Source organism: Rosa chinensis, chromosome 2 (assembly GCF_002994745.2).
Source record: "Rosa chinensis cultivar Old Blush chromosome 2, RchiOBHm-V2, whole genome shotgun sequence".
NCBI classification, from domain to species: Eukaryota; Viridiplantae; Streptophyta; class Magnoliopsida; order Rosales; family Rosaceae; genus Rosa; species Rosa chinensis.
In genome coordinates, this window is record NC_037089.1 from 21,053,393 (window position 1) to 21,080,711 (window position 27,319).

The 27,319-nt window shown below is 40.3% G+C and overlaps 2 protein-coding genes and 1 pseudogene across 7 annotated transcripts; 1 reads left to right on the forward strand and 2 right to left on the reverse strand.

The window, feature by feature from the left end:
- Positions 1–2,069: 2,069 nt before the first annotated feature.
- Positions 2,070–7,356, forward strand: LOC112186801. 6 transcript variants are annotated; one of them, XM_024325320.2, is made up of 9 exons: positions 2,184–2,198; positions 3,406–3,582; positions 4,728–4,786; positions 4,914–4,981; positions 5,079–5,219; positions 5,695–5,736; positions 5,946–6,073; positions 6,694–6,795; positions 6,880–7,356. In XM_024325320.2, exons 2-9 carry the CDS (start codon positions 3,541–3,543, stop codon positions 7,006–7,008), a joined length of 711 nt encoding a protein of 236 aa, XP_024181088.1. In that variant the 5' UTR covers positions 2,184–2,198; positions 3,406–3,540; the 3' UTR covers positions 7,009–7,356. The 6 variants fall into 6 exon arrangements, 3 of the variants coding, with proteins under 3 accessions (XP_024181087.1, XP_024181090.1, XP_024181088.1); XM_024325319.2 differs by lacking the exon at positions 3,406–3,582 and having other exon boundaries at positions 2,070–2,198; XM_024325322.2 differs by lacking the exons at positions 3,406–3,582; positions 5,079–5,219 and having other exon boundaries at positions 2,070–2,198; positions 5,692–5,736.
- A 153-nt stretch (positions 7,357–7,509) lies between these two features.
- Positions 7,510–9,533, reverse strand: LOC112183888 (annotated as a pseudogene).
- Positions 9,534–10,457: 924 nt separating this feature from the next.
- LOC112188193 (phosphoenolpyruvate carboxykinase (ATP) 1) lies at positions 10,458–15,661 on the reverse strand. The gene is made up of 13 exons (XM_024327265.2): positions 15,531–15,661; positions 15,022–15,329; positions 14,469–14,650; positions 14,139–14,292; positions 13,960–14,044; positions 13,167–13,267; positions 12,650–12,948; positions 12,317–12,490; positions 12,151–12,216; positions 11,479–11,657; positions 11,211–11,380; positions 10,937–11,105; positions 10,458–10,839 (listed from the first exon to the last, which is right to left on the reverse strand). The coding sequence occupies exons 2-13, from the start codon at positions 15,318–15,320 to the stop codon at positions 10,696–10,698; spliced, it is 2,022 nt and encodes a 673-aa protein (XP_024183033.1). The 5' UTR covers positions 15,321–15,329; positions 15,531–15,661; the 3' UTR covers positions 10,458–10,695.
- Between the last annotated feature and the right edge of the window lie 11,658 nt (positions 15,662–27,319).

Genomic DNA, 27,319 nt, shown 5'->3' on the forward strand with positions numbered 1-27,319 from the left:
CAATACTTGGCAACTTGTACCTCCACCACAAGGCAAGAAGGCTGTAGGTTGTCGTTGGGTGTTTACTGTGAAGCATAATGCAGATGGATCAGTGAATCGGTACAAAGCACGTCTTGTAGCAAAGGGGTTTACTCAGACATATGGTATAGACTATGATGAAACATTTGCCCCTGTTGCCAAGATGAACACTATTCGGGTTCTGCTCTCATTTGCTGCTAGTTTAGACTGGCCACTCCGACAGTTTGATGTCAAGAATGCATTTCTTCATGGTGAGTTAGCCGAGGAAGTGTACATGAGCCTTCCACCTGGGTATGTAGTTGCTTCTCCTGGTGAGTTTGTCTGTAGATTGAGAAAATCTCTGTATGGTCTCAAACAGTCACCACGTGCTTGGTTTGGAAGATTTTCACAGTTTATGAGGAAAGTTGGTTACAGGCAGAGCAACTCAGACCATACCTTGTTTCTTAAGCATCAACAAGGGAAGGTAACAGCTCTAATTATTTATGTGGATGATATGGTAATCACTGGTAATGATACTATTGAGATGGATAGACTGCAGATACAGCTAGCCTCTGAGTTTGAGATGAAGGACTTGGGTGAGCTTAAGTACTTCTTAGGAATTGAGGTAGCCAGGGGGAGAGAAGGAATCTATCTGTGCCAGAGGAAGTATGTTCTTGACTTGCTGACAGAGACAGGTTTGTTGGATTGCAGACCTATTGACACTCCTATTGAGCAGAACCATTGTTTAGCTGAGTATCCAGATCAGGTACCTACTGATCGAGCTCGCTATCAGAGGTTAGTTGGGCGCTTGATTTATTTGGCTCATACTAGACCAGATGTTGCATATGCAGTGAGTGTGGTGAGTCAGTTCATGCATAATCCGAGTGAGAGTCACATGGATGCGGTTATGCGGATTCTGAAGTACTTGAAGTCAGCTCCAGGAAGGGGAGTACTGTTTTCTAAACACAATAACATTCTTGAAGTTTGTGGCTTCACAGATGCAGATTGGGCTGGAAATATCACAGACAGGAGGTCGACATCAGGTTACTTTACCTTTGTGGGAGGTAATCTGGTTACATGGAAGAGTAAGAAACAGAAAGTTGTGGCACGTTCTAGTGCTGAAGCCGAGTATAGAGGTATGGCTCACGGAGTGTGTGAATTGTTGTGGCTGAGAAATCTGTTACGTGATCTGGGTTTCAAGCTCAAAAATTCCATGCAGTTGTATTGTGATAACAAGGCAGCTATTGACATATCACAGAATCCAGTACAGCATGATCGTACTAAACATGTGGAGGTTGATCGTCACTTTATAAAGGAGAAGCTAGATGCCAAAATTATTAGCTTTCCTTTTGTTCCAACTGAAGAGCAACTTGCAGATGTACTTACCAAAGGAGTTTCCAGGAAGGCGTTTTATGACTCACTTAGCAAGTTGGGCATGGTTGATGTATATGCGCCAACTTGAGGGGGAGTGTTAGTGTGAGTCGTCGTTCCCTATTAGGAATAGACTTCATGGGAATATATTGTTGTAATTACTTACCTTGTATATGTTGTGTAGTACGTTGTAGTACGATTGTAATCTGTTTATATACACCGCAGAATGGGTGTAATATTTTATTTAGAAAATTCATTCTCTAAATCTTGTATCTCTGACTTTATATACCAGCATTGGTCTTTAAAGAAAAAACAAACATACTCATAAGTAAGCCAATAACAAAAAATCCACACATAAAAAAACGATCACGTAGATTGAAATTTTGCTTACATGTCCATCATATTCCTTCATTTCTAATCTGAATGAGAAATTACAATCACTTAGTACCTGGAAATCACACAGACAGATACAGATTATTTTGATACTTTACACTCATAACAAAATTCAAATCCCAATTTCACATAATCAGAGCCGAATTACTTACCGGAGTCTCTCAAATTCCTCGACCACGATTTATATGGGAACGAATATATACGAAAAGTCTTTTATACCCTCAATTAAATTAAATTAAATTAAATTTACCATTGTTAAATAAAATTAAGTAACCTTCTCCCAAAAAGTTTTTTAAGGCGCCGCCTCTGCAGGTTATATAACCTTTTCTCCCAACGAAATGTCCCAAAAAGTCTTCTTCTTCTCGTTACTTTTTCAGTCTTCTCTCTCCGAACACGGTCTCCTTCGTCCTTCGATTCTCACAAGCTCGCCAAATCCCGTGAGTTTTACTCTCTCTCTACTACTTCAATTTTGCTCCGATCGTTTTGTTTTTCCGGTCATCTGTTTCCTTTGGCGGTGAAAATTTTGGTTAGGGTAACGAATTTGGGGCCTTTGCGATTTTGTGTGCTTGCATCGAAAATCCGTCTCGGATTTTCTCGTGTATTGGATTTAGTAGGTTCGGTAAACTTGGATTTTTTGTTTTTTTTTTTTGGCAATTGAAAATTTTAATTGTGTGGAAGGCGGTATTGATAGGGTTTAGGGTTGAATTGCTATCAATTGCTTCACATTTGAAACTTAACATCTGGATTGTGTGATGGGGAAATCATCTTTGCCTCCTGGCTTTCGGTTTAATCCTACTGATGTTGAGCTGGTACAATATTATTTGAAGAGGAAGGTAATGGGGAAAAGACTCCATGTTCAAGTTATTGCTGAGGTGGATATTTACAAGTCGGCTCCTTGGGATCTTCCGGACAAGTCTTGTTGGAGAAGTGGAGATTTGAAATGGTACTTCTTTTCTCCTAGAGAGAAGAAATATGCACGCGGAGCTAGAATGAATCGTGCCGCCGACTGTGGGTACTGGAAGACTTCGGGAAAGGATAGGTCTGTTGTTTACGATAGTGAAGTTGTCGGGTGGATAAAAACATTAATTTTCCACACAGGTCGAGCTCCGCGAGGAGAGCGGACTAATTGGGTTTTACATGAGTATAGGCTTGAAGACAAGAACCTGGTTGATATGGGTGTGCCTCAGGATTCTTATGTGCTCTGTATGGTTTTCCAAAAGGATGGGATAGGACCGAGAAGTAATAAACAATATGGTGCTCCCTTCAGAGAGGAAGACTGGACTGATGATGAGGTTGAGACTGATGTAGTTCCATGTGTAAACATGTCTGAGCCAGACCTTGTTCAAGCAAACATCACTGAGCCCGATCTTGTTTATGGAAATGTGCCCGACCCATACCTTGTTTATCCAAACATGCCTCAATCAGACCTTGGTTGTGCAAACATGCCTGAGCCATACCTGGTCTTGCCCAGCAACTATAATAGTTCTGTTGCTACTCACACCAATTCTCATGTGTCTTGCGTTTCTGATGTCTTGCCACCTTCTAGCAATGTTCTCCAGTCTGTTTCCAGTAATTATGTTACAACAGAGAAACCTCATGTTTCAACTGATGATGATATCACGTCGATGCTTAATTGCTTTACAGAAGAAGGAACTTTCTCCATGGGTGACATTGACAAAAATGAGGAGCTTGATAATTTCATTTATTCTGGAGATGCTAATCCTATAGCTGATCTCGAAATACGTGATACTTATGAAGATCTGGGAGGTTTGAGCAAAGATGGATATAATATCCCCAATGGAGCTATTTCTGGAGCTCCAGGTGAGAATGAGCCATATCTGGAGCTAGTTGATCTTGACAAACCTTTCAATGACAATAATTCTCTGTTTCCAATGATTAGTCCACCTCGTTCTTTTCTTGGAGAGACACCTTATGAAGACTTGTTCTTTTCATGGAGAGATGACTTGTGAAGACTGGATGTGTTAAATAATGTGAACTTCCGAAATTATCATTGCTTCAACATTATGTTTGTGAACTGGTTATTTGAATTTGCATGACATCATTATTATTTCTAAAAAAAAGCGATATTCTGTCTGAATTTCAATTGAATTGGGCTTTTAGGTATGGAAAAGTTCTGAGCTTGATTTTGAATTGAATGAAACTGTTGATTTTGGAGTATGAGGTGTAGCTGTTGATTTTGAATTGAATGAAACTGTTGATTTTTAATCTGCTGCTGTTCTTGTAATTGTGTATTTCGATCATGAAATATATATGTATGCAAACTGTAGAATTAAGATGAGTGCTTTTGCAGCTTTGCTTTGGGTACTGTATTTGAAGTATCTATTGCTACATTTCACGGATTTTTCATAATGTTGTTAGCTGCAGTCCAAACTAAAGGGTTTAAATTGGTTGTCAAATTTTGTAGCGCTAACTTCCCAGCTTGGATGGTTTAAGTTTTTGGTTCTTATTTGTTTCGACTTTGATTTCCCACTTTAATTTAAAGATTTAGAATTGAAGATTGAAAGTTTTGAATTTGATGAGAAAAATTTAGTTTCTAAACAATGCCCCATTAGCAGCAATCAATTGGTGTTATTTGAAATTCTTTTTTTTATGCATTGTGTTAATTTCTGTCTATCTTCACTGTGTGATGGTCAGATAGAGCTAGGATTGAGTCAATAGGCAGTTCTTCTTTTATTGCTGTTAATGCTTGATTTGAGATATCAAATATTCAACTACCTGGGGTGTACATGAACTCTTGTTTGTCCTGGGTGTCTGTGTTTCTAAGCTTTTCAGAATCATTTTCAGAGAGTATCAGACAAAATTTAGTCAATGAGAGAGTGTGTAGTTTGCTTTGAGGTTTATCCCCTGCGGATTTGCAGTTCTTACCGTTAGGGTTGGGGCTTTTCAGAAGTTACCATTACCATCCATGCTTACATCGAGGAAACTTATACGGATTCTCTTTGCAGATGTCAAATTCTGAATTAGAGGACAAGATTTTCAGCTTGTTCAAGGATTTTATGGCCGGGTATACACTTAGCTCTGCTAGTGTGTTTAGAGCTCTACTATGAAAAATTGATTTTCATCAACATTTTGGTATGTTTTCTTTGTCTGTTTGTTTATATCTGGGTAATGTTTTACCTTCATTGTGGTAGGATTGCCAAGTTTGAAGAATTGGTGCCCATGGGAAGCACATTTCTCAATGGCTTTCAGCATGCACTGGGTAGGTGTTCTGGTTTATTTTTTTGGTGATGGTTTTATTTGCACTAGTCTGAAGTTTCTTGCCATTTTTATGATTGAAATTGTACTTTTTTTTTTAGAGTTTCTTCGACGTCCGGCGATAGATAAAACATCTGAGTTGGTTAAAAATATAATCCAATCTAACGAAACAAAGAGGGTTAAATCATACATTGAAGCTGGATGTATCAACACTGATGATGGCAGGCACAATATAACCAAGTGTAAGTGTAGTTGTTTTTGGTCTTTGGGTTCTTTATCATATAATTTGACGCCCTCCTAGTCTTGTATTAGCCTCTTATTCCCAACTAGGCTGTACAATTTAAAAAATAATTATAACTCACTCTACAATTGAAACGGGTTATAGGATTTTCTATATCTTTGTTTGACTCTATTAACTTTGACAGTTGTTACTTTTGTTACCTTCTCCAGCCGTACTTCATTTTATTATGACCTTGTTTTTTGGACACTTGGTCTATAATTGACTGATACGCCGTATTATTGATTACATTGAGTATATGAATATCGAATTATTGCCCTGTTTTGGCTAGCTTTCCAATGTTCACATACTATCCTACTTTTTCCACGCATTAGTACGACTCATGATTTGGTGCCTTTACTTTGAGTGTTGCAAATTTCTGATATGTTTTGGTCTGAACGCAATATTTCTTTTTACATGGGGAAATGCGCATATAGAAGTGCAATCATGCCAACTTGGACTTCATGACCATATATGTAAAGGTAATATATCTCTTTCCGAGATTTACCACTATCTGTTAATTCAGTTTTATGTCAGAAGTATTTTTGTTCAAAACGGCAAGTGAGTTTCTGGTGCCTCTACATCAATATTTGTTATATCTGTTTGTAAAATTAGGTTGTTTGTTTTTACTTTGATGTTGGCACATTCTCTTATTTGTTCCAATGTCACACTTGGCCTACTTGTGAAATAGGAAAAGGTATACTTAACGAACTGGAATGCCTACTGGAAGATGTAAGTGGTGCAATGCAAGATAAATCCTTGTTCCAGGATGACAATTTGGGTGAAAGGTTGAATGAACAAGCATGTATCAATGACAAGGTATCCTTCCTTCTTTTCTTTTTGAAGGACTGTGTTCATGCTATTTAGACTTTCAGTTCTGATATGTTCCTCAACCTTGTTTGGTCCTTTCTTCCCCTTGACTTTGGTAGTTAGTGTTTACCATTCACTAGAGTTTTCCCTGCGATAGCACTAATTTCAGTGCACCATTAAAGTAATCAGATAATTGCTTGCTTGGAATTTTGTTGAGACTTTAGTTGAAACATGAATCCCCTGCGCAAGTATGAGAAATTTGGCATAGCAACTCTTGATGTTTCTATTCATAAGCTCAGATCCCCTATACATGCCTAGAAGCAAAGTCTGCTGCACAAAGGGTCTGCCTGCCGAGAAAGTCCTTTCCCTCTTTTGAAATAATCAATTAGGTTTAATCGGAAGAAGTTTTGGCCTTAGTTTGGTACTTTGGTCAGAGGGACTTGTATTGTAGCTAGTATTTACTACGCTTTTATCATTATTTTGAGTTCAAGATACTTTGGCTGAACTTTAAGTTTTCTCGAGTTCTTTCCCTTTTCCCTTGCTTAATGTTAACTGGTCTAAATTATTTCAGTCGTAGTTCAGATATGTATATGTAAAACGCCAAAATACTGACTTAACATCTTATGTAGGAGGAAATTGCGTCGCCTTGTCCCAGAAGAAATGAAGTTACTGATTATGCTGTCCTGATGGCAGTCATTTATCGTATGGTCAAGCAAGAATATATGATGCAGGTATAAACTCCCTGCACCTTTCCCCACCATTTGTGTAATATGTTCTTGACTTTACAGATGTCTAAATGTCAAACGTTACTGCAGGAAAGAATTGTTTCTGCCTTAAGTCTCAAGTCATCTTCCGGAGAATTAGAGAGCTACTGCCTTATGTGGTCTTTGCGTCCTTACATAGATGAAGAAATTATGGGTCATGCTTGGAAACTTATACACTGAAATGTTATCGGAATCTGAGTGGTGACGTTAATTTACTAGAAGTTCTTACTGTAATCTCATGATCTGACGGTTATCATTTGTAGCTAACAGATTCTGTAGACTAACCAAACAGTTATCAGGGATTCTTTGTATTATTATTAAATCATTCTTCACATCTAGGTCATTTGTATTTACAAGTCATTAACCATCCCAAAGTTTGGTGGTGTGCTTCAAGTTTTGAAGTTCTGAAAAATAGGACCAGCTGCAACGAGGTCTTCCGTCAGGTTATTGTCGTTACCAATCTTGCAGTCTGTGAGGGTCTCAAAGTTGGTCGTGAATAGGCTAGCCAGCTTCAGTAGAGTTTCCTCATATGCATTCTTGTTTGACCACTTTAAACCCCAAATTAAAATTGGAGATCATATCAGAAGTTGGACCAAGACTAATCTGTAATAGATAAGGGAAATAGGTATGGAGAAATCTGACGTACAGAGTGTTCCTTGGATCCATTCTGAAGGCACTCCCTCAACCTCGGTGAGGATCTCTAGTCTGAATCTTCAGTTTTCTTGTAGTCTGCTTTCCATAGTGTATGTCATCGCTAATTTGCCGGGTGTAGGCTAGCTTAATGCGACTTCCTGATCCATAGCTGCCAGGAACAAAGTAGAGGCTTATATCATCTGCTGCTCTTTTTGGTGTTAATCTTCTGGTTATATCTCGAACTACATCATTTACAATTATCTCTATCATATAGAGCCCAACTGCTATACCCTGAAGGCCTGAACCCAAACAATTCCGTTTTGGAAATTGATCATAGTCCTATAACATTTTTTATGATGATAATTGAATTGCATACCTTCCTCCAGACCAACCAGTTTGGCCAGCCATGCAGTTGCACCATGTTTCTGCATCTTCTCAGCCAGCATTGCTGCATACTTGGTAGGATGCAACATCAAAAATGCTGCACCAAAGCAAGCCGAGAATGTTGCCCGTGGCTCCTTCACACCCTCTTCAGTTCCAGCAACCTAAAAATCACCAGAGAGCCTCATTAGTCTCCAATTTATTAACATACTTCAGAAGTAAAAATGGAAGAATAGAAACATTACCAGGGCAGTATAACCACTGAGGTGGGAATACACCAAATGCATCACATGGCAAAAGTATCACATTCTTTGGATGAGGGCCAACACATGGTATCTTTTGCGTTGGGAATGTACTGAATAGGGATACGCTGCTCGAGAATTCTCTACAACCAGAACAAACACAGCTCAGTTTACTTGTCTGGGGTATCAGAAGCTGCAGATGAGGATCAATCCACCTGTAACTTTTGCATTGAAACTCATACAGCTGATATTTACCTGTGATCTGTCACTATAATCCACCTCTCGTGTATGCTCGTCGAATGTGACATTTTCCAGCACTGCAAATGAGATCAACCCAATCATATCAAATATATATCAGTAGAACTCAGAAGATCAAACAAAGAGAGATCATGGTATTCATCTTCATTCTTACATTATACAAAAAGTGAGAATAATGTCTTACTCTTACCAGAGCCAAACTTGATGGCATTCCAGATGTAGCGCTCTCTCCCTGGAGAGATCAATGCACTTGGCATAGCAACCACCTTCGGTGTTTGATACACCATTCTCACTCCAACAGTGTTCATCATCTCCAATTAAGTACCTGTTGTGATCCGTAGATAGAGTTGTCTTTCTGGTGCCTAATCATTAGCAAATAGCAGAACATTACTAAGAATTGAAACCTAATGTCATATCTGATTTTCTGTCACAAACACATTGCAGCTGCCGGTGCCAAATCTCCAAAGAGTGCATCGATACTATACCTGACAATCCGAAGAAGAGGGCAACATCTCCATCTTTCCCCATATTGCAGCCAGAATGTAGGGAGAGGATGTGTTGTTTGGGCATGAGATAGTGAATTAAACTGAAAAGACCTTTCTTCATTTCCCCGGCGTATATGGCGCCAAGGATGATCATTTCCTTTCTAGCAAGGTTGATGTCTACGCTAGTAGAGGATGTCATGTAATGAGTGTAACGATTACATCGGAACTGACCAGCATTGTATATAGTGAAGTCTGGAGTACTGAAATTCTCCAGCTCTTCAGTAGGGATATGTTTGTAATTAAACGCTAGTAGATGCGCCTGCCACCCACTTAGGTGGATTTTGTTACATTAAACTGATACACACCTTTGGATATGTTTCTCAACCTCTTCAGGCAGGATGATAATACTCGAAAAGATTGTTCATTACTCTTATGCTTTACTTACATGTTGTGCATGAACAATAAATGATAAGCCCTGGTAGAGACAATCTGCACTTTGATACTGTTTTCTGGATCCCAATTTAGAAATTGAAGAGCTGCATTAATTAAAGATTCAGACCATTAGTTTCACTCGTTCTTTTAACCTACAAGGGCGTGAACACAGTCATGAACAATTTGACAAAAACATTAACAATATAACCTTGTCCAAAGAATTCAAGTAATCCACAGCTCTTTCTCTGTTGACCATGAAAGTTTGCTCATCCATTTCAATTTAGATGAACCACTACAAGTGAGTACCAAAATTGATCAAGTATGAAATCATATATAGAAGTAACATAGCAGTCAAAAAGTGAAAATGGGCACCTACTTTCCCCACCAAAGCTCTTGATCAGTGGACTCATCCTTGACAAGTTTGACAACACGTTTGTCTCTCGGACACCGACATGTTTTGGCTCCAGAAAGAGTTGTCAATGTGCCACTGCAAGTGATGAAGGACCTTTCTCGTGCTGTAGAGCCTGCTCATATAGCTCTGCACCACATTCATACCATAGCTCTGCTCATGATCTTGTTTCTCTGTTACTGCTTTCATCTCATCATGGACTTGAACAGAGGCAAATGACCAGCTGGGATCTTTGAAGTCATCTTATGTGTATTACACCGCCTGATGGTTGTAATTGTTAGTTTTCATGTCAGGAGAGATATTGGGGAATGGTATACTTCACATCCAAAATGTTAAGGCTTGAGTTGCAATATATAATCTCTGAAATTTTGAACTTATCACTAATTGATTTTGGTTTGGATGTCCTAAAAGGACTTTACACTGCTGTTGCTCCTATCTAGTATAAACTGTTACTTACGCCAGTAGTTTCAACATCACTAGGGAAAAATAACCAGAGGAAATAGCAGTATAGTTACAGAGCTTCAAGAATATGAAAAAAAGGGCTCAAAACATTAACTTCAGTACCACATGTAGTGACTCTGCTCTGCACAAGCCCCCATATTAGTGCAAATTTGGTAGTACTTTTAAGCTCTATTTTTTCTTTCTTTTTAATTTTCCCTCAGTTAAAAGCTCTGCAAGTTGGGTTTAAGTATTCCAACTTTCAGACCTAAAAAAAAAAAGAAAAAAACAGAAGTATTCCAACTTTTTCTTATGTGTTAACACAAAGTAGCAATTTGGACAAGGTCAAGAGATAAGACAGGAGGAACTATTTTTCATTATTAGATAGTTGGGAGCTACAAAGGATCATTTTGCTCATCTACTGAACAATTATAACACAACTGCTCCTACTTGAACAAAGGATCATTTCTACCAAAAGAAAAAAGAATACAATGACTACTCATCAACCTTATTTTCAACCAAAAGAGAAAAAAATAAAATGACTACTCCCCAATCTTATTTTCTACTGCAACAACCGTGCACAACTTCACTAGAAATTCGGACCAGCTGCGAGAATTTCTTCAGTCAGCTTGTTGTCCTTGCCAATCTTGTAGTTTGTGAAAGTCTCAAAGTTGTTCTTAAATAGACCAGCCAACTTCAGGAGTGTTTCCTGGTATGCATTCTTGTCCGACCACTGCAATCCAAATTAAAATAGAAATGACATCAGAAATTCGGAACGACACTAAGCAGTATAATGGACAGAGAAAAGGTTTAACCAGCAAGCTACTTACAGTGTTCACTGGATCCAGTATTTCTGAAGGCACTCCCTCAATCTCACTGGGGATCTCAAGTCCAAACACTTCAGTCTTCTTGTAATTTGCATTCAAGAGGCTGCCAGAGTGTATGGCATCAATGATTTTCCGGGTGTAGGGTAGCTTAATGCGCTTTCCCGATCCATACCTGGAGGAGAAAACGATATGTGGTTCAACTTTACTTTCACGAAGATATCAATTTTGTAATTGTTTATAATGATGTAACTTTATGATGAGATTTGAATCTCCATACCTTCCACCAGACCAGCCAGTGTTGACCAGCCATCCAGTTGCACCATGCTGCTGCATTTTCTGAGCAAGCATTGCTGCATACTTCGTTGGATGCAACATTATAAATGCAGCACCAAAGCAAGCCGAGAATGTTGCCTGTGGCTCCTTAATGCCCTCTTCAGTTCCAGCAACCTGAAAATAATTAATAATTGATTTAGTAAATGGGAGACGGTCACTTAAAATCCAATTACCACATAATTCACAAGTAAGATCGAAACAGTTGAATTTACCAGTGCAGTATAGCCACTGATGAAATGGTACATGGTCTGTGCCAGGTTTAACTTGCTCACAGGTGGGAGCACACCAAATGCATCACATGCCAAAAGTATCACATTCTTCGGATGAGGACCAACACACGGTATTTTTGCATTGGGAATGTACTCAATGGGGTAGGCTGCCCGAGTATTCTCTGCACCAAAAGAAACAGAACTCAGTAAATTCTAAATAATGCAATTCTATTCTGACCTCTGTTTTGTCGAAATAAATTGCAACAATGGACCAAATTTTAGAGGCAGTTCAGTTTAAAGAATTGAGCATTCTACGTCAATTTGATTGATTATATCACACATTCACACACAAACAGATTATTGTTAAGCAGATGAGTGAATTATTAATCAATAAAATGGTTATTAAATAGAATGGTGACTCAGTGACTTAGTAGAACTAAGTACGGAAGTCAGATAAGCTGTACCTCGTCATGCTCAAGTGCTAAATGATTTTATATTTTCGTCAACTCTCATTTAAATAAATGATCTTCTAAAACAACTAGATAATTCAAAGTCAGAAGTTCCCTGGCATGACTAGGTCAACAATACTCATCTTTCACAACATTTATAAGATCAAAATCTGGTTATTCAAACACAAAGGACTAATTCTTAGATGAATAAACAATTAATATTTACCTGTAACAGATTTGTCAGAATAATCCACTTCTCGAGTATGCTCATCAAACACAACATTTTCCAACACTGCCAACAAGGATCAAAAAAATCATGGTGAGATCACTTGAAGTTGCAAGACCAAACAAAGTACAATTGTACATATACAAGAGTTGGAATGACATATTACCAGCACCAAACTTGATGGCATTCCAAATGTCAGGTTCTTTCTCCCTCGAGAGATCAATACACTTGGCATAGCAACCACCTTCGATATTTGATACACCATTCTCAGTCCAACAGTGTTCATCATCTCCAATTAGGTATCTATTGTGATCAGTAGACAGAGTTGTCTTCCCAGTACCTAATTAAAAAGAAAAAAGAACTTATTAGAAAGAATTGAACTCATCTTCTTCTGTCACAAACATATAAAAGATGTCAAGGATGGCAAGAGAGAGTAAGAGGGCACATATCGTTCAGTAGCTGCTGGAGCCAAAGTTTAACATGATCATTTATACTATACCTGACAATCCAAAGAACAGTGCAACATCTCCATCTTTCCCCATATTGCAGCCAGAATGTAGGGATAGGATTTGTCGCTTAGGCATGAGATAATGCATGAGACTGAAAAGGCCTTTCTTCATTTCCCCGGCATACATGGTGCCGAGGATGACCATTTCCCTCCTACCAAGATTAAGATCTATGCTAGTGGAGGATGTCATATAGTGGGTGTAACGATTACACGGGAACTGACCAGCATTGTAAATAGTGAAGTCCGGAGTACCAAAATTCTCCAGCTCTTCAGGACTGGGTCGGATACACCTGTCACCAACCCAGTTATCGAATGTACACTAAGCTAATACACACATGCACCTTACCTATTTTTTCCTGGACTGGACTATTTAGGGACGATAATACTCAACAAAAAATCACGTCAACGTTAAGAGGACTTATCTGGCCGGCTTATACCTCAATGAAGGTATATAGAAACATATACTGCTGACAAATCAGAGTGTTAATAAGTCTCATGTTTTACTTACATGTTGTGCATGAACAAAGAATGATAAGCCCTGGCAGAGACAATCCGCACTTTGATTCTGTTTTCTGGATCCCAGTTCAAGTATTGGTCATTTACAAAGACCTGTAAACGAAGATTCAAAACCATTATCATCTGCCACAAAATTGGTGATCTATATCTACATATGGATCATAATTGCATATCTTAATCAAAATCATCCACGTCAATATAGCAGTAAATCTGGTCATACCATCTAATTAGCAAGAAACAAACTCTTGTACCTTGTGCTCTATTAAGCTATTCTATTTAAAACTTAATAAGCTTCATTTTTTGCACAGCAAAGGGGCCTAACCAGTTGTTAGCTTGTAAATCAATTATTACCAAATGAAATCAAATTGACACTAATTCTGATGCCATCCTAGTGGACCGATTCATTGTGCTCATGTCAGCCTGACCAGTATTGATCACAGTCTTGTATATATCCTTTTGAGACTTGTAGGCTGTGCCCGACTTGGCTGCTGAAAATGGTGAAGTTGAATAGAACAGCATAATAAATTCAGAGCGCCGCTAAAACGTGTGGGAGTAAATTATGCAGATAACATTGATCCCAGAAAAAAACAATTTGCACAAGAAAACAAAATTGCTCCTCCCAATGGATGTCAAAGCCAAGTTGGATAAAAAGACGAGTACGATACCATCACTCACAACACTATCTCCTAAAAGTAATAGATTGCAAGATAAGCCTCCTTAGATTTTCAGAGACGTGGTAAAAAGCAAGTAGATGTTCATACACTGCATGAAATAAAAATTAAGACCTTGTCCAAAGAATTCAGGTAATCCACAGCTCTTTCCCTGTTGACCATGAAAGTGTGCTCGTCCATTTCAATGTTCGGTGAACCCCTACAAATCAAAACACCAATTTTTAATCAGATTTTGTGATCATTATTTACCTGATAGTCAAAAAGTGAAACTGGGTTGTACGTGAGTGATTTACCTTCCCCACCAAAGCTCCTCTTCGGTGGTCTCATCCTTGACGACGCGTTTATCTCTTGGAGACCGACCTGTCTTGGCTCCAGAAAGTGTTGCTAATGCGCCTGTTGACGTAACGAACGACCCCTTTTCATTATTTATCGCCTGCTCATATAGCTCTGCACCAGATACAACCCAACATAGCCATGACATCAATAAACAACACAAACTCACTAAAAACCCTTTCGGTTACAAAATCATTTCAATACACATTATCAGTATCCAAAAATCGGTTGGTTTCTTTACTCAGAAAACAAAGAACACAGAAACAGAGGAATTGATGGATGTGTGTTACCAGCAGGAGAGAGGTTGTAGAGTACATGGGTGAACTTGAGCGCACTGTCACTGACGCTGATGGTGGGAGTGAAATGATGGTGGTGCGATGACACCTTCGGGGTATGATGGGGAGACTGCTGAGCAGGGTCTCCTCTCACAACCTTTGGTCCAGTCCCTCTCGTCAGCGACGCCAGAGAGTTACTGCCACAAACAAAACAAAACCAACCCACCAACTCAGAAACCCATATAAAGGGGTCTTCTTTCTGCCGGAAAAATATATTTCCGGGATATTTGCCGGACTTTGAATTGTGTAGTAAAATAAAAAAAATGATTATATTAAGATTCCTGGGAATCAGGACCACGCTAGGTCCCAAGGCTAACACATACGGAATCCCGCATCGTCCGACGTGTCACTTAACTAGTGGCCCTCCCAAACCATTACGAGTCAAATTTTCTTTTTTCAGTTGCGTCAGAAATTTAAAAAGCAAATAAAATAATGCACCTTTCAATTTTATATTAAAAAATGTCCAAAATGGTGGATGCACACGTCAAGGTTTGACACGTGGAAATACCTGATGGACTGGAGCTGCTGCATCTGGCGTTCCTCCTCGGAGAGAGCGACAGCAAAGTCTCCCTGAGTGCCCTTGATGGGTGTCGTCGGTGCCGACTTCTTCTTCTGCAGCGAATGAAGCTGGTCGATGGTCTGAGCCTTCACCGTCGCCGAGCTGTCGTCGTGGCACACCCCATTCCCGTTCTTCGGCGTCGTATGGATCTTCGCCAGCCCGTTCCTCGCCGCTCCGTTGCCGTTCGTCACCGCCGCCGGGCCGTTCCCAGTCGCGAAGCTGAAATCTCCGTCACCGTTAGACGCCATCTCAATCCACTGCAACAAAAAAAAAAAAAAAGATTAATTAACGTCATTTATGTATTTCCAAAAGTTCAAAACATCGCCATCACAGAGATATATCGGTGTACTTGAGTAGTGCATGAAAAATATAGGGGCTATATTTCAAACTTCTTGATGATAATGGTGGAGCAAAAAAGCCAGAGAAGAATTTAGGGATAGGATAGAGAGAGGGCGAACCAGAATTTGAGACGAAAATGAGTATGAAAGAGCTAATGGGAAATGGAAATGAGAGAGTGACCGATCATGCAAATGAGAGTGAGATTTTGCTGAAACGCAAATGAGAAGGTGATGAGGGTAAAGAGCACGTAGCGGAGTCGTTTATAAAGGGCTCAAGTTAACCTGAGGTTAAGCTAACGCTGGTCAAAGTTAACTGTGGTTGGGTTAGATCCTATCCCTCATGATCAAGGGTCAAGTTCTTCTCCCCCGGACGCGAAAAATTCCAAATCCCATTAAACAAGGGAGGATAAAGCCTAGGAATCCAGTGGTCCGGAGACCATCCTAAGCTGTCTACACCTGGGCAAAAGTTGTTAGATTTAGTTTCCTTATTTTTCGAATAATTGATCTTATCTAATCTTTATCAAGCTCTGTTCATTTATTTGTTATGACTAAATTTTTTACTACATTTACTCGAATTTTAACATCGTGATAAACGCGTCTCTCAGATACGTTTTTCCTGAATTTGTTGCACTGAAAGTTTTGAAACCGAATACAACAAAGATGTCTTTATTAAATCATACAGTTTTAAGTAACGTAAAAAAAGGATCGTCAGAGGATAAAAAACTAAGAAGACGTCAAGAAATCTTATCTTATGCTCGGCCATGTCATGCTTAAATCATTTTTACCTTTTGTGTGAATTATTAATACTCTATTTTGATGAGACAAAGTCCTGATTAGATATGCTTTATTTGGCTAATCCAAATACATAGAAACATTGGCTAATCCAAATACATAGAAACACATTGCATGAGCAGCATGACATAGGCTACATAAATGTAGAATTGTAGAATTCAAATCACACCTTGTCCAAAAAAAAGAATTCATATTACATATTTAAATGGTAATTTACATTAATTATACAATCTTTGTATTTTTTCTGCATACATGCTATTGAATAGAATCATAAATGCATTGTTAAAACTTCTCATATTGATCCAACTAACTAATGTAAACCCAAAGTAATAGTGTACATATACTAATGCAAAGGCCAGCAAACCCTAGCCCTAGGGTTTCAAGCAGACGGCAAGCAAGGTGTTCTATGTGTTGTTCTTAGGCGTGAAGGCAAGTGAGGTTCTCAATTCAACATATCAAAATTTTGATCTTGGATTGCGGTTTTCGAAATCGGTTGGATTCTTGCAAATCTAAGGCTGGGTTTTGATCTGAAACAGCATCGTTCGGGATAGCTTGGAGGTAGGTCAACATGTGTTTTGGTGCTCAAAGAGAATGACTGATTGGTGTTGGCTACAAAAGAAGAAAGTAGGCCAGGTTTTGATCTCATCGGCTCCGGTGACGATGGGCTAGACGGGCAGGCCGCCATGGAAGGCCACGATGACTGGATGGCAAATGATGCAATTTCGCCCTACTGCTAGCCTTGCTTTTAAGGCTCACAAGGAGGGTGCATTGACACTCTCATCCATTACTTAATGTTTTGGATTGGCCTGGCTCGAGAGTTTGACCTACCTGGGCGGTGTTAGGCTTTCTATGGTCTCTAAAGTGTCAGTTTAATTCATATCATGATTTTCATGGAATCGGTAATTATCTTGAGTTAGACTGGAGATCGCAAGTCTAGTGTACGTAAAGATAGTTTATGGGAGCTTTTTAAGATGTTTTTATTCTTCATTTGTACCACAATTGAGTGTAGCCATGTGATGTGTAGATGATTGATTTTTCCTTAGGTGGCGAGGCTATTTTTTAGTTGTACTAGGCTTGCATTCATGCAAGCATCCCTGGTTTGTAATGAGTTGCAATGCTTGGCTAGAGAGCTGGTTGCTTTCCCACCAATTGCTTTATTCAAATTTTGTTACTCTCTAGCCGATTTAACTGTTGATCTAATGTTGTCAACTTTTATTTCAAACAAAAGTATTGATCTAACTAATCAGAAGCGATAAGACCAAAGTACAGTGTATGACATATTATTTGGTATAATTCATATTACAAATTTTACGTGGTAACTTTCCCATAGGCCAAGGACAGGGTCGAACCATCATTCTAGGATTGGCAGTTTGAATGTCCATTATATTTTTATTATGTTGCCTAGCTAAACCCATCACCTCATGTGCCAAAGTATTGTCTCCATGAACTTTCCCAAATGGTGTTAAAAGATGCGTATACATGAGATTCCAAAACCACAAGCCCTATTGGTATTCTTTTTCGCATACAAATGTTAATGTATTGTCAAAACTACTCTTATTGATCCAACTAATCATAAGGGAAAAGACCAAATTATAATAAAAACCTCCCATTAATAATTAGAATTTAGAATGATGTTTCTCATAGAGTCATCGGTCATAGTTACTTCCAAATATAGTTGATCTAATTTCTGTTTCTTTTGGTCAATGAAAATATTTTTCAATTTCACAAACCTTTATATCTTTTAGTACTGTTGCACCGTTTTGATTGCTCCCAGATAGTTGAGTTTGGTAGCCGCGACAGAGCAGAACATTCTTCATTATGCAAATTGCAGAGCCCTGTTACACGCAAACGGCAAAGGATGTAGCACCTAGCCCCCACACCTATGAGAAAGTTAATCCCAACCGTCCGTGACAGTTGCCTATTTAATAAATTGAATTTAATTTGGAGTTCAGTTCCGGTAGATTTTGCCGCCAAATTCTCGTGAAATTACGAGATGAGTTTTACTTTTACCTCGCCCTCGATAAGTGTGCACAGGAAATCGAGAGTGCGTTTTCGCTTCGCTACAGTTGTTAGAGAATAATTCCCAAGTCGTTTACTGCTTTACCCAAAGCTGGCATGGAATGATTGGAATCACTGGAACACGATATTCACTCGGTGCGTTAATTAATTAAATTTATTAGCGTAGATTAGACTAAATTTATGTAGTGATAAACTAGTATAATATGTTCACCTGGTCAGTTGCTGACCAAAAAATTTATACTCAATAACTCTTAGATTTACATCCAAGGGTGGAAAACAAAACACCTCAACTTAATAATAATTCTCTCTACCATTGGATTTACATCCAAGGGTAGTTGAGCATTATTTTCTTGGTCAATAACTGACCAGGTGATCATTTTCGTATACATATTTTATGAATCTGATGTAATAGTAATTTTCAAGGTGTCTGTAGTATTTATCTCCAAACTAAAATTTTGTTACAATTGATTTGATTAGACATAAAAGGATTAAAAGTAAAGATAGATTCGAGTTTGACTGATATGTGTATATCGATCAGCTTGTTTTCCCTACTAGTTCCGCCACTGGTTTAGGTGGATTTTAATTTTTTTTTTTTAAAGAGAATCATGTTGTAGAGAAACTGAATTTGAGAGGAATTTGCTGTGTATTCTCATTGATAATATGAGCCTCTTTATATAGAGGATTACAATGCATAGAATCTCAATCATACAAGGAAAGCAATTCTACATTGATTAGGATTCCAGATCATTTTAATTAAATCCTATTACCACTAGGTCAAGTAACCTAGAGTTTGGGCTAAACACAAATTAGGTTTTCCTTGAACACTCCCCCTTGTGTTGCCCAAACGCTGTGCTTCTCTCGTTGCCTCGTTAAAAACCTTGTCGAGTAACAAAAACCCAGTGGGACAAAAATAACCTCGGTCGAAGGGGAAAAAGAGCACAACACACCCTTCACGATTCGAGACGAACATGTAGACATCTCCCCCTGATGTCTGCACCTCCCCCTGATGACTACGATCATGGGAGTTCAGATAATTTCCGCAAGCCAATTCTTGCCACATGTTTCTTGAACGTGGAATTGGGCAATGACTCAGTAAACAAGTCTGCCTCACTGTCCTCAGATCGAACCTAGTTCACTTTGATCTCGAGGAGTGTCTGTTGTTGCTGATTATGCTTGGTGTTGTCGCTTTTGATGTAGCCTTGCCTCATTTGTTCAAAACAAGTAGCATTATCCTAAATGCTCGTAGGCTCATCTGTGGTAAACTTCAAACCACAATTGTTCGAACATGCGTAATTATGGATCCAATCCATATACATTCACGAACCACTTCGTGAAGAGCAATGATCTCTGCATTGTTCGAAGATATAGCGACTAGGGTCTATTCTGTAGACCTCCAAGATGTCACGGTCTTTTCCCATGGTGAACACTTGACCGAATTGGGAATGACCTTTGTGTGGGTCAGAGAGATACCCAACATCAGCAAAATCTTCCAAAACACATGTCGTTTTGGGATGGGGATAATGGACGCAGGCCAATGTTGGCGGCGTACCTGGTGTGTGATGGGTCCGAATCCATCATCTCTTTGTAGGGATAGAACAAGCCCATATCATTCATACATCTTAAGTATCGAAAGATATCTTTTACACCAATCCAATGGCATCGCGTTGGCGCAGAGCTATATCTAGCTAACAAGTTCACTGCAAATGAGATAATGCGCCTATTGTATTCTAGTAAGACACTTCTGCCTCTAGCACATCTTCGCCATCATCCTTCAGACGAAGAGGATCCTTTTCAGGATCAAGACTACGGACGATCATGGGGGTGCTTGAAGGCTTGACCTAGTCAAAATGCCTAAGCATCTATCGACACGATGCTCAAGTTCCAAACCGAGACATAATCGTGTTCTCCCAAAATCCTTCATCTCAAACTACGGATTTCAAGTATTCAGTGGTTTCCCTTAACTCTTTAAAGGCTTCTAATGAAGATCATGTCCAACATGAACCGCGATAGAATCCGAAACTTGTTATAGAAACGCGTGGGCATATCCCTTCCCAATCAAGTAGTCACTTTAGTGAGCGTTTCAACCTTATTGTAAACGCGCTCCGTGGTCTAGAGCCTCTTGACTTGGGTAAATGAAGTTCGCCATGAACCTTCATGTATATTCCCTATCTAGATCCCTATAGAGATACGTAGTGACCATATTTGTAGGCTACATGTTCAGTTATTCGGAAACTACCAAACTGAAAAGGTAGTGGAGTGCAATGACATCCATTACGAGAGAATATGTCTCATCGTATTCGATTCCAGGGCGTTTTGTGAGAAGCCTTGCGCCATAAAGCGAGATTACCATCTCTTTTTCTCATCACGCTTTCTAACGAAGATCCATTAGTCAATAGGTTTTATGTCAGGAGATGTTAGCATCTCTAGCTCGAAGACCTGCCTCTTCGTTAGAGAATCCATCTTAACCTGAATCGCATTTTTCCATTTAGGCCAAATCTCTCTACGTTGGCACTCATTCATCAACGGAGCGTGGTTCGATATCATCTGACTCAACACACTCATGCGCAACAAAATACGCAACTATATCACCAATTATGATGGAGTTTCTATCCCACGTCTCATGTACACTAGTGTAATTTTCATAGAGCTCTATATTCTCAGGAATATGTTTTGACGTTGAGGCGTCCCCCAACGATAACCATAACTCGGAAGATTCTCATGAGACGGATTTTTAGTCTTGATGATTAAAGGATTGGAATGTGCCAAAGTATCCTTCGAACCCACGGGCCTCTCCACGCATCCTAGCTGGGGCCATGGCCTGTAACGCCAGAGTGCCACTCTCTTTGGCATTGGCGCCATGCCTACCTCCGTGTAGGGTGGCGCTACGTCCTCTCGTAGGGACGTCCTTCCTTGCAGGCATGTTTGCAGCATATTTGCAGCATATTTGTGTGATCTCGTCACTTTAATAGGGATCAAGATGAGACATAGTGGGGATAGACTACAACAATTCATGTCGTTCCTGTTGAACATTCGTGTTCTTATCTCCCCCTAACGACGGGAAGACTGTCTCATCAAAGTGACAACCCGCAAATCTAGCGGTAAAGAGATCGCCTTGCAAATGCATTAAGTGGCGGACGATTGTTGGAGTCCCAAATCCAACGTAGTTGCCCATTCGTCTGTAAGGACCCATCATAGAGCGCTGTGGCGGCGCAATTGGCACATAAATGGCTCACTCAAATGTGCGTAAGTACAAAATATGTGTACCCAGTCACTAGCTGTAACGCAGAGGTACATTGAGTGGTGGTAGGTCGTAGACGAATTAGCATGGCTGCATGCGATATCGCATCACCCCAAGCGGATGTAAGAAGATTGGTGCGCATTACCAATGTTCGGGCTACCATCGTAGTCGTGTCCGCGAGACCAATTGGGTGTGTACATGGGAATATGATGTCCAACATCAAGCCCATTGCAATATCCATCGAAAGTCTTCGATGTAAACTCACTAGCATAGTCAAATCCAATTGACTGAATATGATGATTTGGGGAGTGAGCCCATTGTCATATGGTATGTGCTAGGAGTGTAGCATAAGCAGCATTTATAGGTGGACAATGGCACAACATGTGACCAGTGTGTTTGCGTGTCAACCAACATCATAAAATATTTAAGCGTCCGCAAGTTGGTTGAATCAATCCACAAAATCCCTACGGATTCTTTGTAAGAACAGAATGAGTATTGTCATATCCTTTGCATAGGACGGTCTCAGTCCTAATTTCCCTAAGGAATGGGCTTAGTAAAACGAGCGAGAGGCTTTAGGAGCAACCAATGAGAATTTTGGTTAGGCCTGAGCGTCTGAAACTCTATTTTGAAGCAAGTTGGTGATTGCAGCATCACCTAGGGCGCCATCACCATGATGGACGCCATCCATGGAGTCACGGATAGGGACTACGCCAACCCTAGGCTGATGGTGGACGGAGGCGGTGCCCTAGGCAGCAGCGTCGGTCACACTTAGTCTAAGAATCAACTTTTGATTCATGCTTCGTTTCGCTCGAAAGAAATGATGTCCATGTGAAGTCTTTTGTAGACGGATCATCATATCATGAGTAGGATGATCTATCCTGTCGTGACAAAGCCAATATGTGTATAAATCCAAGAGATCTTCTCTCATAACTTTATTAGATTTAATAGCTCGAATAGTGACATAAAGTCTACTAGAGCGACACATAAACTTCTCTAAGATGCGCCTTTGTTCGCAATTATTAGAGGTAATGCAAAGGAACTCATTTCCGTTCTCTACATGCATTTTTGCATGGAATTCGTTGGCTATTCATAGGTGTGATTTTCCCTATGAGCGTAGAGAGCTTTTGCGACAATAATCAAGGTACCTTTTGGCAAGGGGAACTTGGGCTATTCCATGTCCTTGAATTAATATTGATGGCCTAGCCATCGTAGTCACAAAGTAATATGCTTAAAATCAAAATTGAGTCATAATGGAAAGAACTCGAAATTTTATTCATAAGCCAACGGAGTACATCATTGTTTCTATGATCAAAGAAAATCTAATCCAATAAAAAGTAATATAGCAATCGCCTACATCTCTTGGAAAATAAAAAGACTTAATCAAAATCGCCAGTTTCTGGGTCTTGATCCTTGTAGTCTTCCACCCTTAGATCTAGATCGCCATCTTGATCTTCTTGTGCCATGTAATTTGCTTCCCTTGCTTCACGATACGTCTTGTATGCGTTTGCAACATTCTGGGGTGCGGTACATGTTTGGCCCAATGTTCAGTTGATCCACATCGAAAACAAACATCATAATGGTCAGGCTCCCTTGATCGAGGCGCCATTGGGGCGCGATTTGGATGACCTATCCTCTTGGTGGCGTTACCACCATGGTCGGAGGCTCCGCCTCTCTCTCTCTCTTCACACGTTGACCTCCACGGTTCCGTGCACGCCTCTCTTGGCTATTTCCTTCCTCTTTAGGGCTAACATATGGACCAGAATGTCCAGAATTGTCCCTATCCTTAGGGTTTCGCTCCTTGCGTCCTCCATTGGAGGCGCGACTATAGTTAGACTTCGGAATAGGCTTAGTTCCCACGGGTCTAGCATTATAGTTCTTCACAAGGATATTATCGTGCTTTTCAGCTATGTTCAAGGTGCCAATGAGCTCATGAAACCTTGTGATACATCCTGCATTTACATCAATCCGATAATTCTTTGAAATCATCAGTGCAGAGATGGGGAAGGTAGAGAGAGTCTTCTCGATCAACATCGTATCAGTTATGGCTTAGCCACAAAACTCCATCAGAGACTTGATACGAAGAGCTTCTGAGTTATAATCAAGCACAAACTTGAAATCACAAAAGCGGAGGCTATGCCATCGCACTTCTAAATCAGGAAGCAGGGAGTCACGAACGTTGCCAAATCGCTGCTCAAGTTCTACCCATAGCTTTCTTGGGTCTTCCTCATTGAGGTATTCATTTTGGAGCGCGTCATTCATGTGCCTTGTCATGAGAATTATGGCTTTAGCTTGTTTTGCTTCAAAAGCAGTAGCTTGCTCAATGGAGAGCACGTTCTGACTAGGCTCTTGGATGGCTTCCAAAAGTTCATCAGCCTTAAGATGTTGGCGCACATCTCGGACCCACCTATGGTATCCTGCGCCAGTTGTCTCGAGTGGAACAAAGTTCAACTTGTTCAGGTAACTCATCCTGAAAAACAACACAAGATTAGGGTTAGTTTCGGAGCAAAAAGGCTATCACGAAAAACTATTAAATTTCTGAGCGTAGTCGCTTCCAAGAAATTAGGAATTTTCTGAGCGTAATCGCTTCTAAGAAAATCCGATTCCAAGAGGGGTTTTGGATTAGATCAAAACAACGATGTATGTGGTCGATCGTTTTCTTCTCAACAAACTCTAAGTTTGGAGGACTCTACAAGCTCCAAGCTTGGAGTGAGCACGAACCCCCACAGTTCGGTTTTTGGTCTCCCCTACGTAGAGAAAGGGGGGTAGGAGAATGGATTTTGGAAGTCCCCTAAAAAGAAGAAGAAGTTGAAAAACTTCACAAAAAAGGAAACTTTTAGAAAAGTTTACCTTAAAAGGATGGCCAGAAAATGTCGCCGAAAAAGTACTGTAGCTGCAGGAAGTATTGTAGCTGACAGGAAAAGTCGCCGGAAAAATGTTGACCGGCGTTGACGACCGTTGACTGGAGGTGCTGACGTGGCAGATTGGAGTTGATTGGGCGCTGACGCAATCGCTGATGTGGCAGTGCTGACGTGGCGCCTGAGATGGGTGACGTCAGTGGGCCAAGCTTCTGGGCTGGGCTGCTTCTGGGCCTGCTCTGTGTGGTTTTGGGCCGAACGCAGGGCTGGGCTGATCTGCTGCCTCCCTTTTTTTTTTTTTTTTCTTTCTTTTCTTTTTCTCTTTCTACCGGTTCGGTTGTAGTTTTTTCTGGTGGCCGGTTTGGATAGTTTTAGGCCGGTTTCGGTGGAGAAATTTCCGGTTCCGGGTTTCTGGGGTGGAGATGCTGCAGGGGGTCGAGTATGGCTGCAGGAGGTGGTGAGGAAGGCTTTGAACCGAGCAAGAGAACTTTTGCTACTTCCGGTGGCCGGTCCGGTGGTTTGCCGGCCAGTTCTGGGGGTGGGGCCGCCGGTTCTGGATTCCTGGAGTTGAGATCTTCAAGGTGGACGGCGGTGGTTTCTGGGATTTGAAGACTACGAATTTAAGATTTCAGGGTTAGGGCTTCGTGCTGATAACGTGTTGTAGAGAAACTGAATTTGAGAGGAATTTGCTGTGTATTCTCATTGATAATAGGGGCCTCTTTATATAGAGGATTACAATGCATAGAATCTCAATCATACAAGGAAAGTAATTCTACATTGATTAGGATTCTAGATCCTTTTAATTAAATCCTATTACCACTAGGTCAAGTAACCTAGAGTTTGAGCTAAACACAAATTAGGTTTTCCTTGAACAAATCAAAGGATTTCACTCATACGGTCATACCCCCATATGGTGACGCGAACCCATGATCTCGATCTTAGGTAGTGGGTACTCTAACCACTGATTTAGGTAGACTTAAAGCCCACTGATTTAGGTGGACTTAAGCCCAGGCAAAAGAGAAAAAGGTGAAAAAAAAAAAAGTCCTTGGTAGTTGGTATTTCATATTTTGTTCTGTAGAGTTTGGCTCAGGTACTTCAGTTATGGCATTGCCACTTCTTTGATGTTTCGTCTTTTCCTACATTATTTTCTAGAGAAAAATGCACCATCAGTGTCTCAACTCTTGTGCACCGGTCAATTTGATACCCACACTCTCAATGGTATCAATGTGATACCTGAACCCATATTTTGCTATCGACGAGGTACTCCCGTCAGATTTTGCTGATGGCTCCGTTAAAAAAGTCACGTGCCAAGCACGTGGGCCAAAAAAAAAGGGCAAACATGTCTTTTTTCCTAAAATGCATCCTACTCGATCAAAACCTCCACTTTTCCTCCATTATCAGAATCATCCAAAGCAACCAAGTCTTCCAATACCTATCTACACCAACAAATCGAAGACCTTTGCAAGCCCATCAGCAATGGCTCTTTGTTTCTTTGGCACCGGCCGACACAGCAACGTCTTCGACCCATTTTCCCTCGACATCTGGGACCCCTTCATAGGCTCTCTCATCAACTCCTCCTCCACTACCGGCGACACCTCCGCCTTCGCCCATACCTGAATCGACTGGAAAGAGACCCCGGATGCCCATATCTTCAAGGCGGACCTCCCCAGACTGAAGGAGGAAGAAGTGAAGGTTGAGCTGGAGATGAATTCTAGGTTTAATGAACCCAGATGAACAACGCATCCGTGGGACTCTTCTCCTCTTCCTTTCTTCTTCTTCTTTCTCTCTCTGAATCCACCGCATCTATTAGTTTCTGGACTCTGTTCTATCGATTTTTTGGATTTTAGATTTGGGTTGCTCGATCATTGTCCCATATTTGAAAAACACAATACCAATACTAATTCATAAACCTCAATCTGAAATTTGGGGTTCGGCATAAGCCACTGGCGAGGCACGTCGGGGACGCGGTGGAGGTTTCTACTGTAATCATGGCGATTTTGTTCATTTGTTTCTTGTGGAGAAGCAAGGCGGCGTCGATGGATTGTGTTGATTGCTAATTGTTTGGGCTTTGTGTCTCCCTGCAGCTGGCGATTTCTATGGCGATCTCTCTAAGGTATTTGATTGTGATTTGCTTTGTACCCTTTTGAAGGTTTGTGTGCAATTTGTTGGGTTTTGGTTGTGATTGGAGAACTAGGTTTTGGCAATTTGTTGGGTTTTGGTTGTGATTAGAGAATTGGATTTTGGTTTAATGGAGCATGCTTTAGCAAAGTTTGAAACTTTGGATTGAGCTGAAATCGAAATCGCATTGAACATTTTGTATGCTTAAACTTAGAGCTGAGGTGCTGGAGGTGGGAGAGGCAGGAGTCACGGCGGTTCTGGAAAACGACGACGGAGGAGATGGTGGTGACAAAGTCGTTGACGGAAGGGAATTGAATGGGAAGTTTGGTTGGATTTCTGCTCATTACATGTGGTCTCTTATATGTGTTTTCAATGCTTACCCATTCTCCCCATTAAATTAGATTTTCATTTTCATAGAAATTTGTGTGGTAAGAGTACAAACATAGAGGGAATGGTGATCATCCCCCATGGAAAATGGAGGGAAATCAAGGTCTGGTAGAGTCTGGGGTCATTTAAGTAATTTCATGGCATTTTTGGGGTCTAAGTGCTTGCCACGTCAGCTATCTAACCGAGCCGTCAACAAAATCTGACGGAAGTACCTCATTGATAGCAAAATATGGGTTCAGGTATCACATTGATACCATTGAGAGTGTGGATATCAAATTGGCCGGTGCACAAGAGTTGAGGCACTGATGGTGCAGTTTTCTCTATTTTCTATGAAAACGCTTCCATTTCTTTTTTCTTTCTTATGAGAATGCTTCCTATATTTTGTGATCCAGAAAAAATGCTTCCTATATTTTAATCAAGATATCAAACAAGTCTTAAATCTAATTCAGCCATTGCTACTAATTTTAAAATATAAAAGTTTCGTAAGCATAACTTTTCAA

What these genes read in the sequence shown, in the direction of transcription:
- LOC112186801 (XM_024325319.2), top strand. Translation starts at nt 2,100, where the DNA reads ATGTCCCAAAAAGTCTTCTTCTTCTCGTTACTTTTTCAGTCTTCTCTC. An exon ending in TGGCTTTCAGCATGCACTGG is followed by an intron (nt 4,982 to 5,078) that starts GTAGGTGTTCTG and finishes TTTTTTTTTTAG; the next exon opens with AGTTTCTTCGACGTCCGGCG. An exon ending in AAGCATGTATCAATGACAAG is followed by an intron (nt 6,074 to 6,693) that starts GTATCCTTCCTT and finishes CATCTTATGTAG; the next exon opens with GAGGAAATTGCGTCGCCTTG.
- LOC112188193 (XM_024327265.2), bottom strand. Translation starts at nt 15,320, where the DNA reads ATGGCGTCTAACGGTGACGGAGATTTCAGCTTCGCGACTGGGAACGGC. An exon ending in ACTGTTCTTTGGATTGTCAG is followed by an intron (nt 12,491 to 12,649) that starts GTATAGTATAAA and finishes CTTTTTAATTAG; the next exon opens with GTACTGGGAAGACAACTCTG. An exon ending in ACTGGCTGGTCTGGTGGAAG is followed by an intron (nt 11,106 to 11,210) that starts GTATGGAGATTC and finishes TTTCTCCTCCAG; the next exon opens with GTATGGATCGGGAAAGCGCA.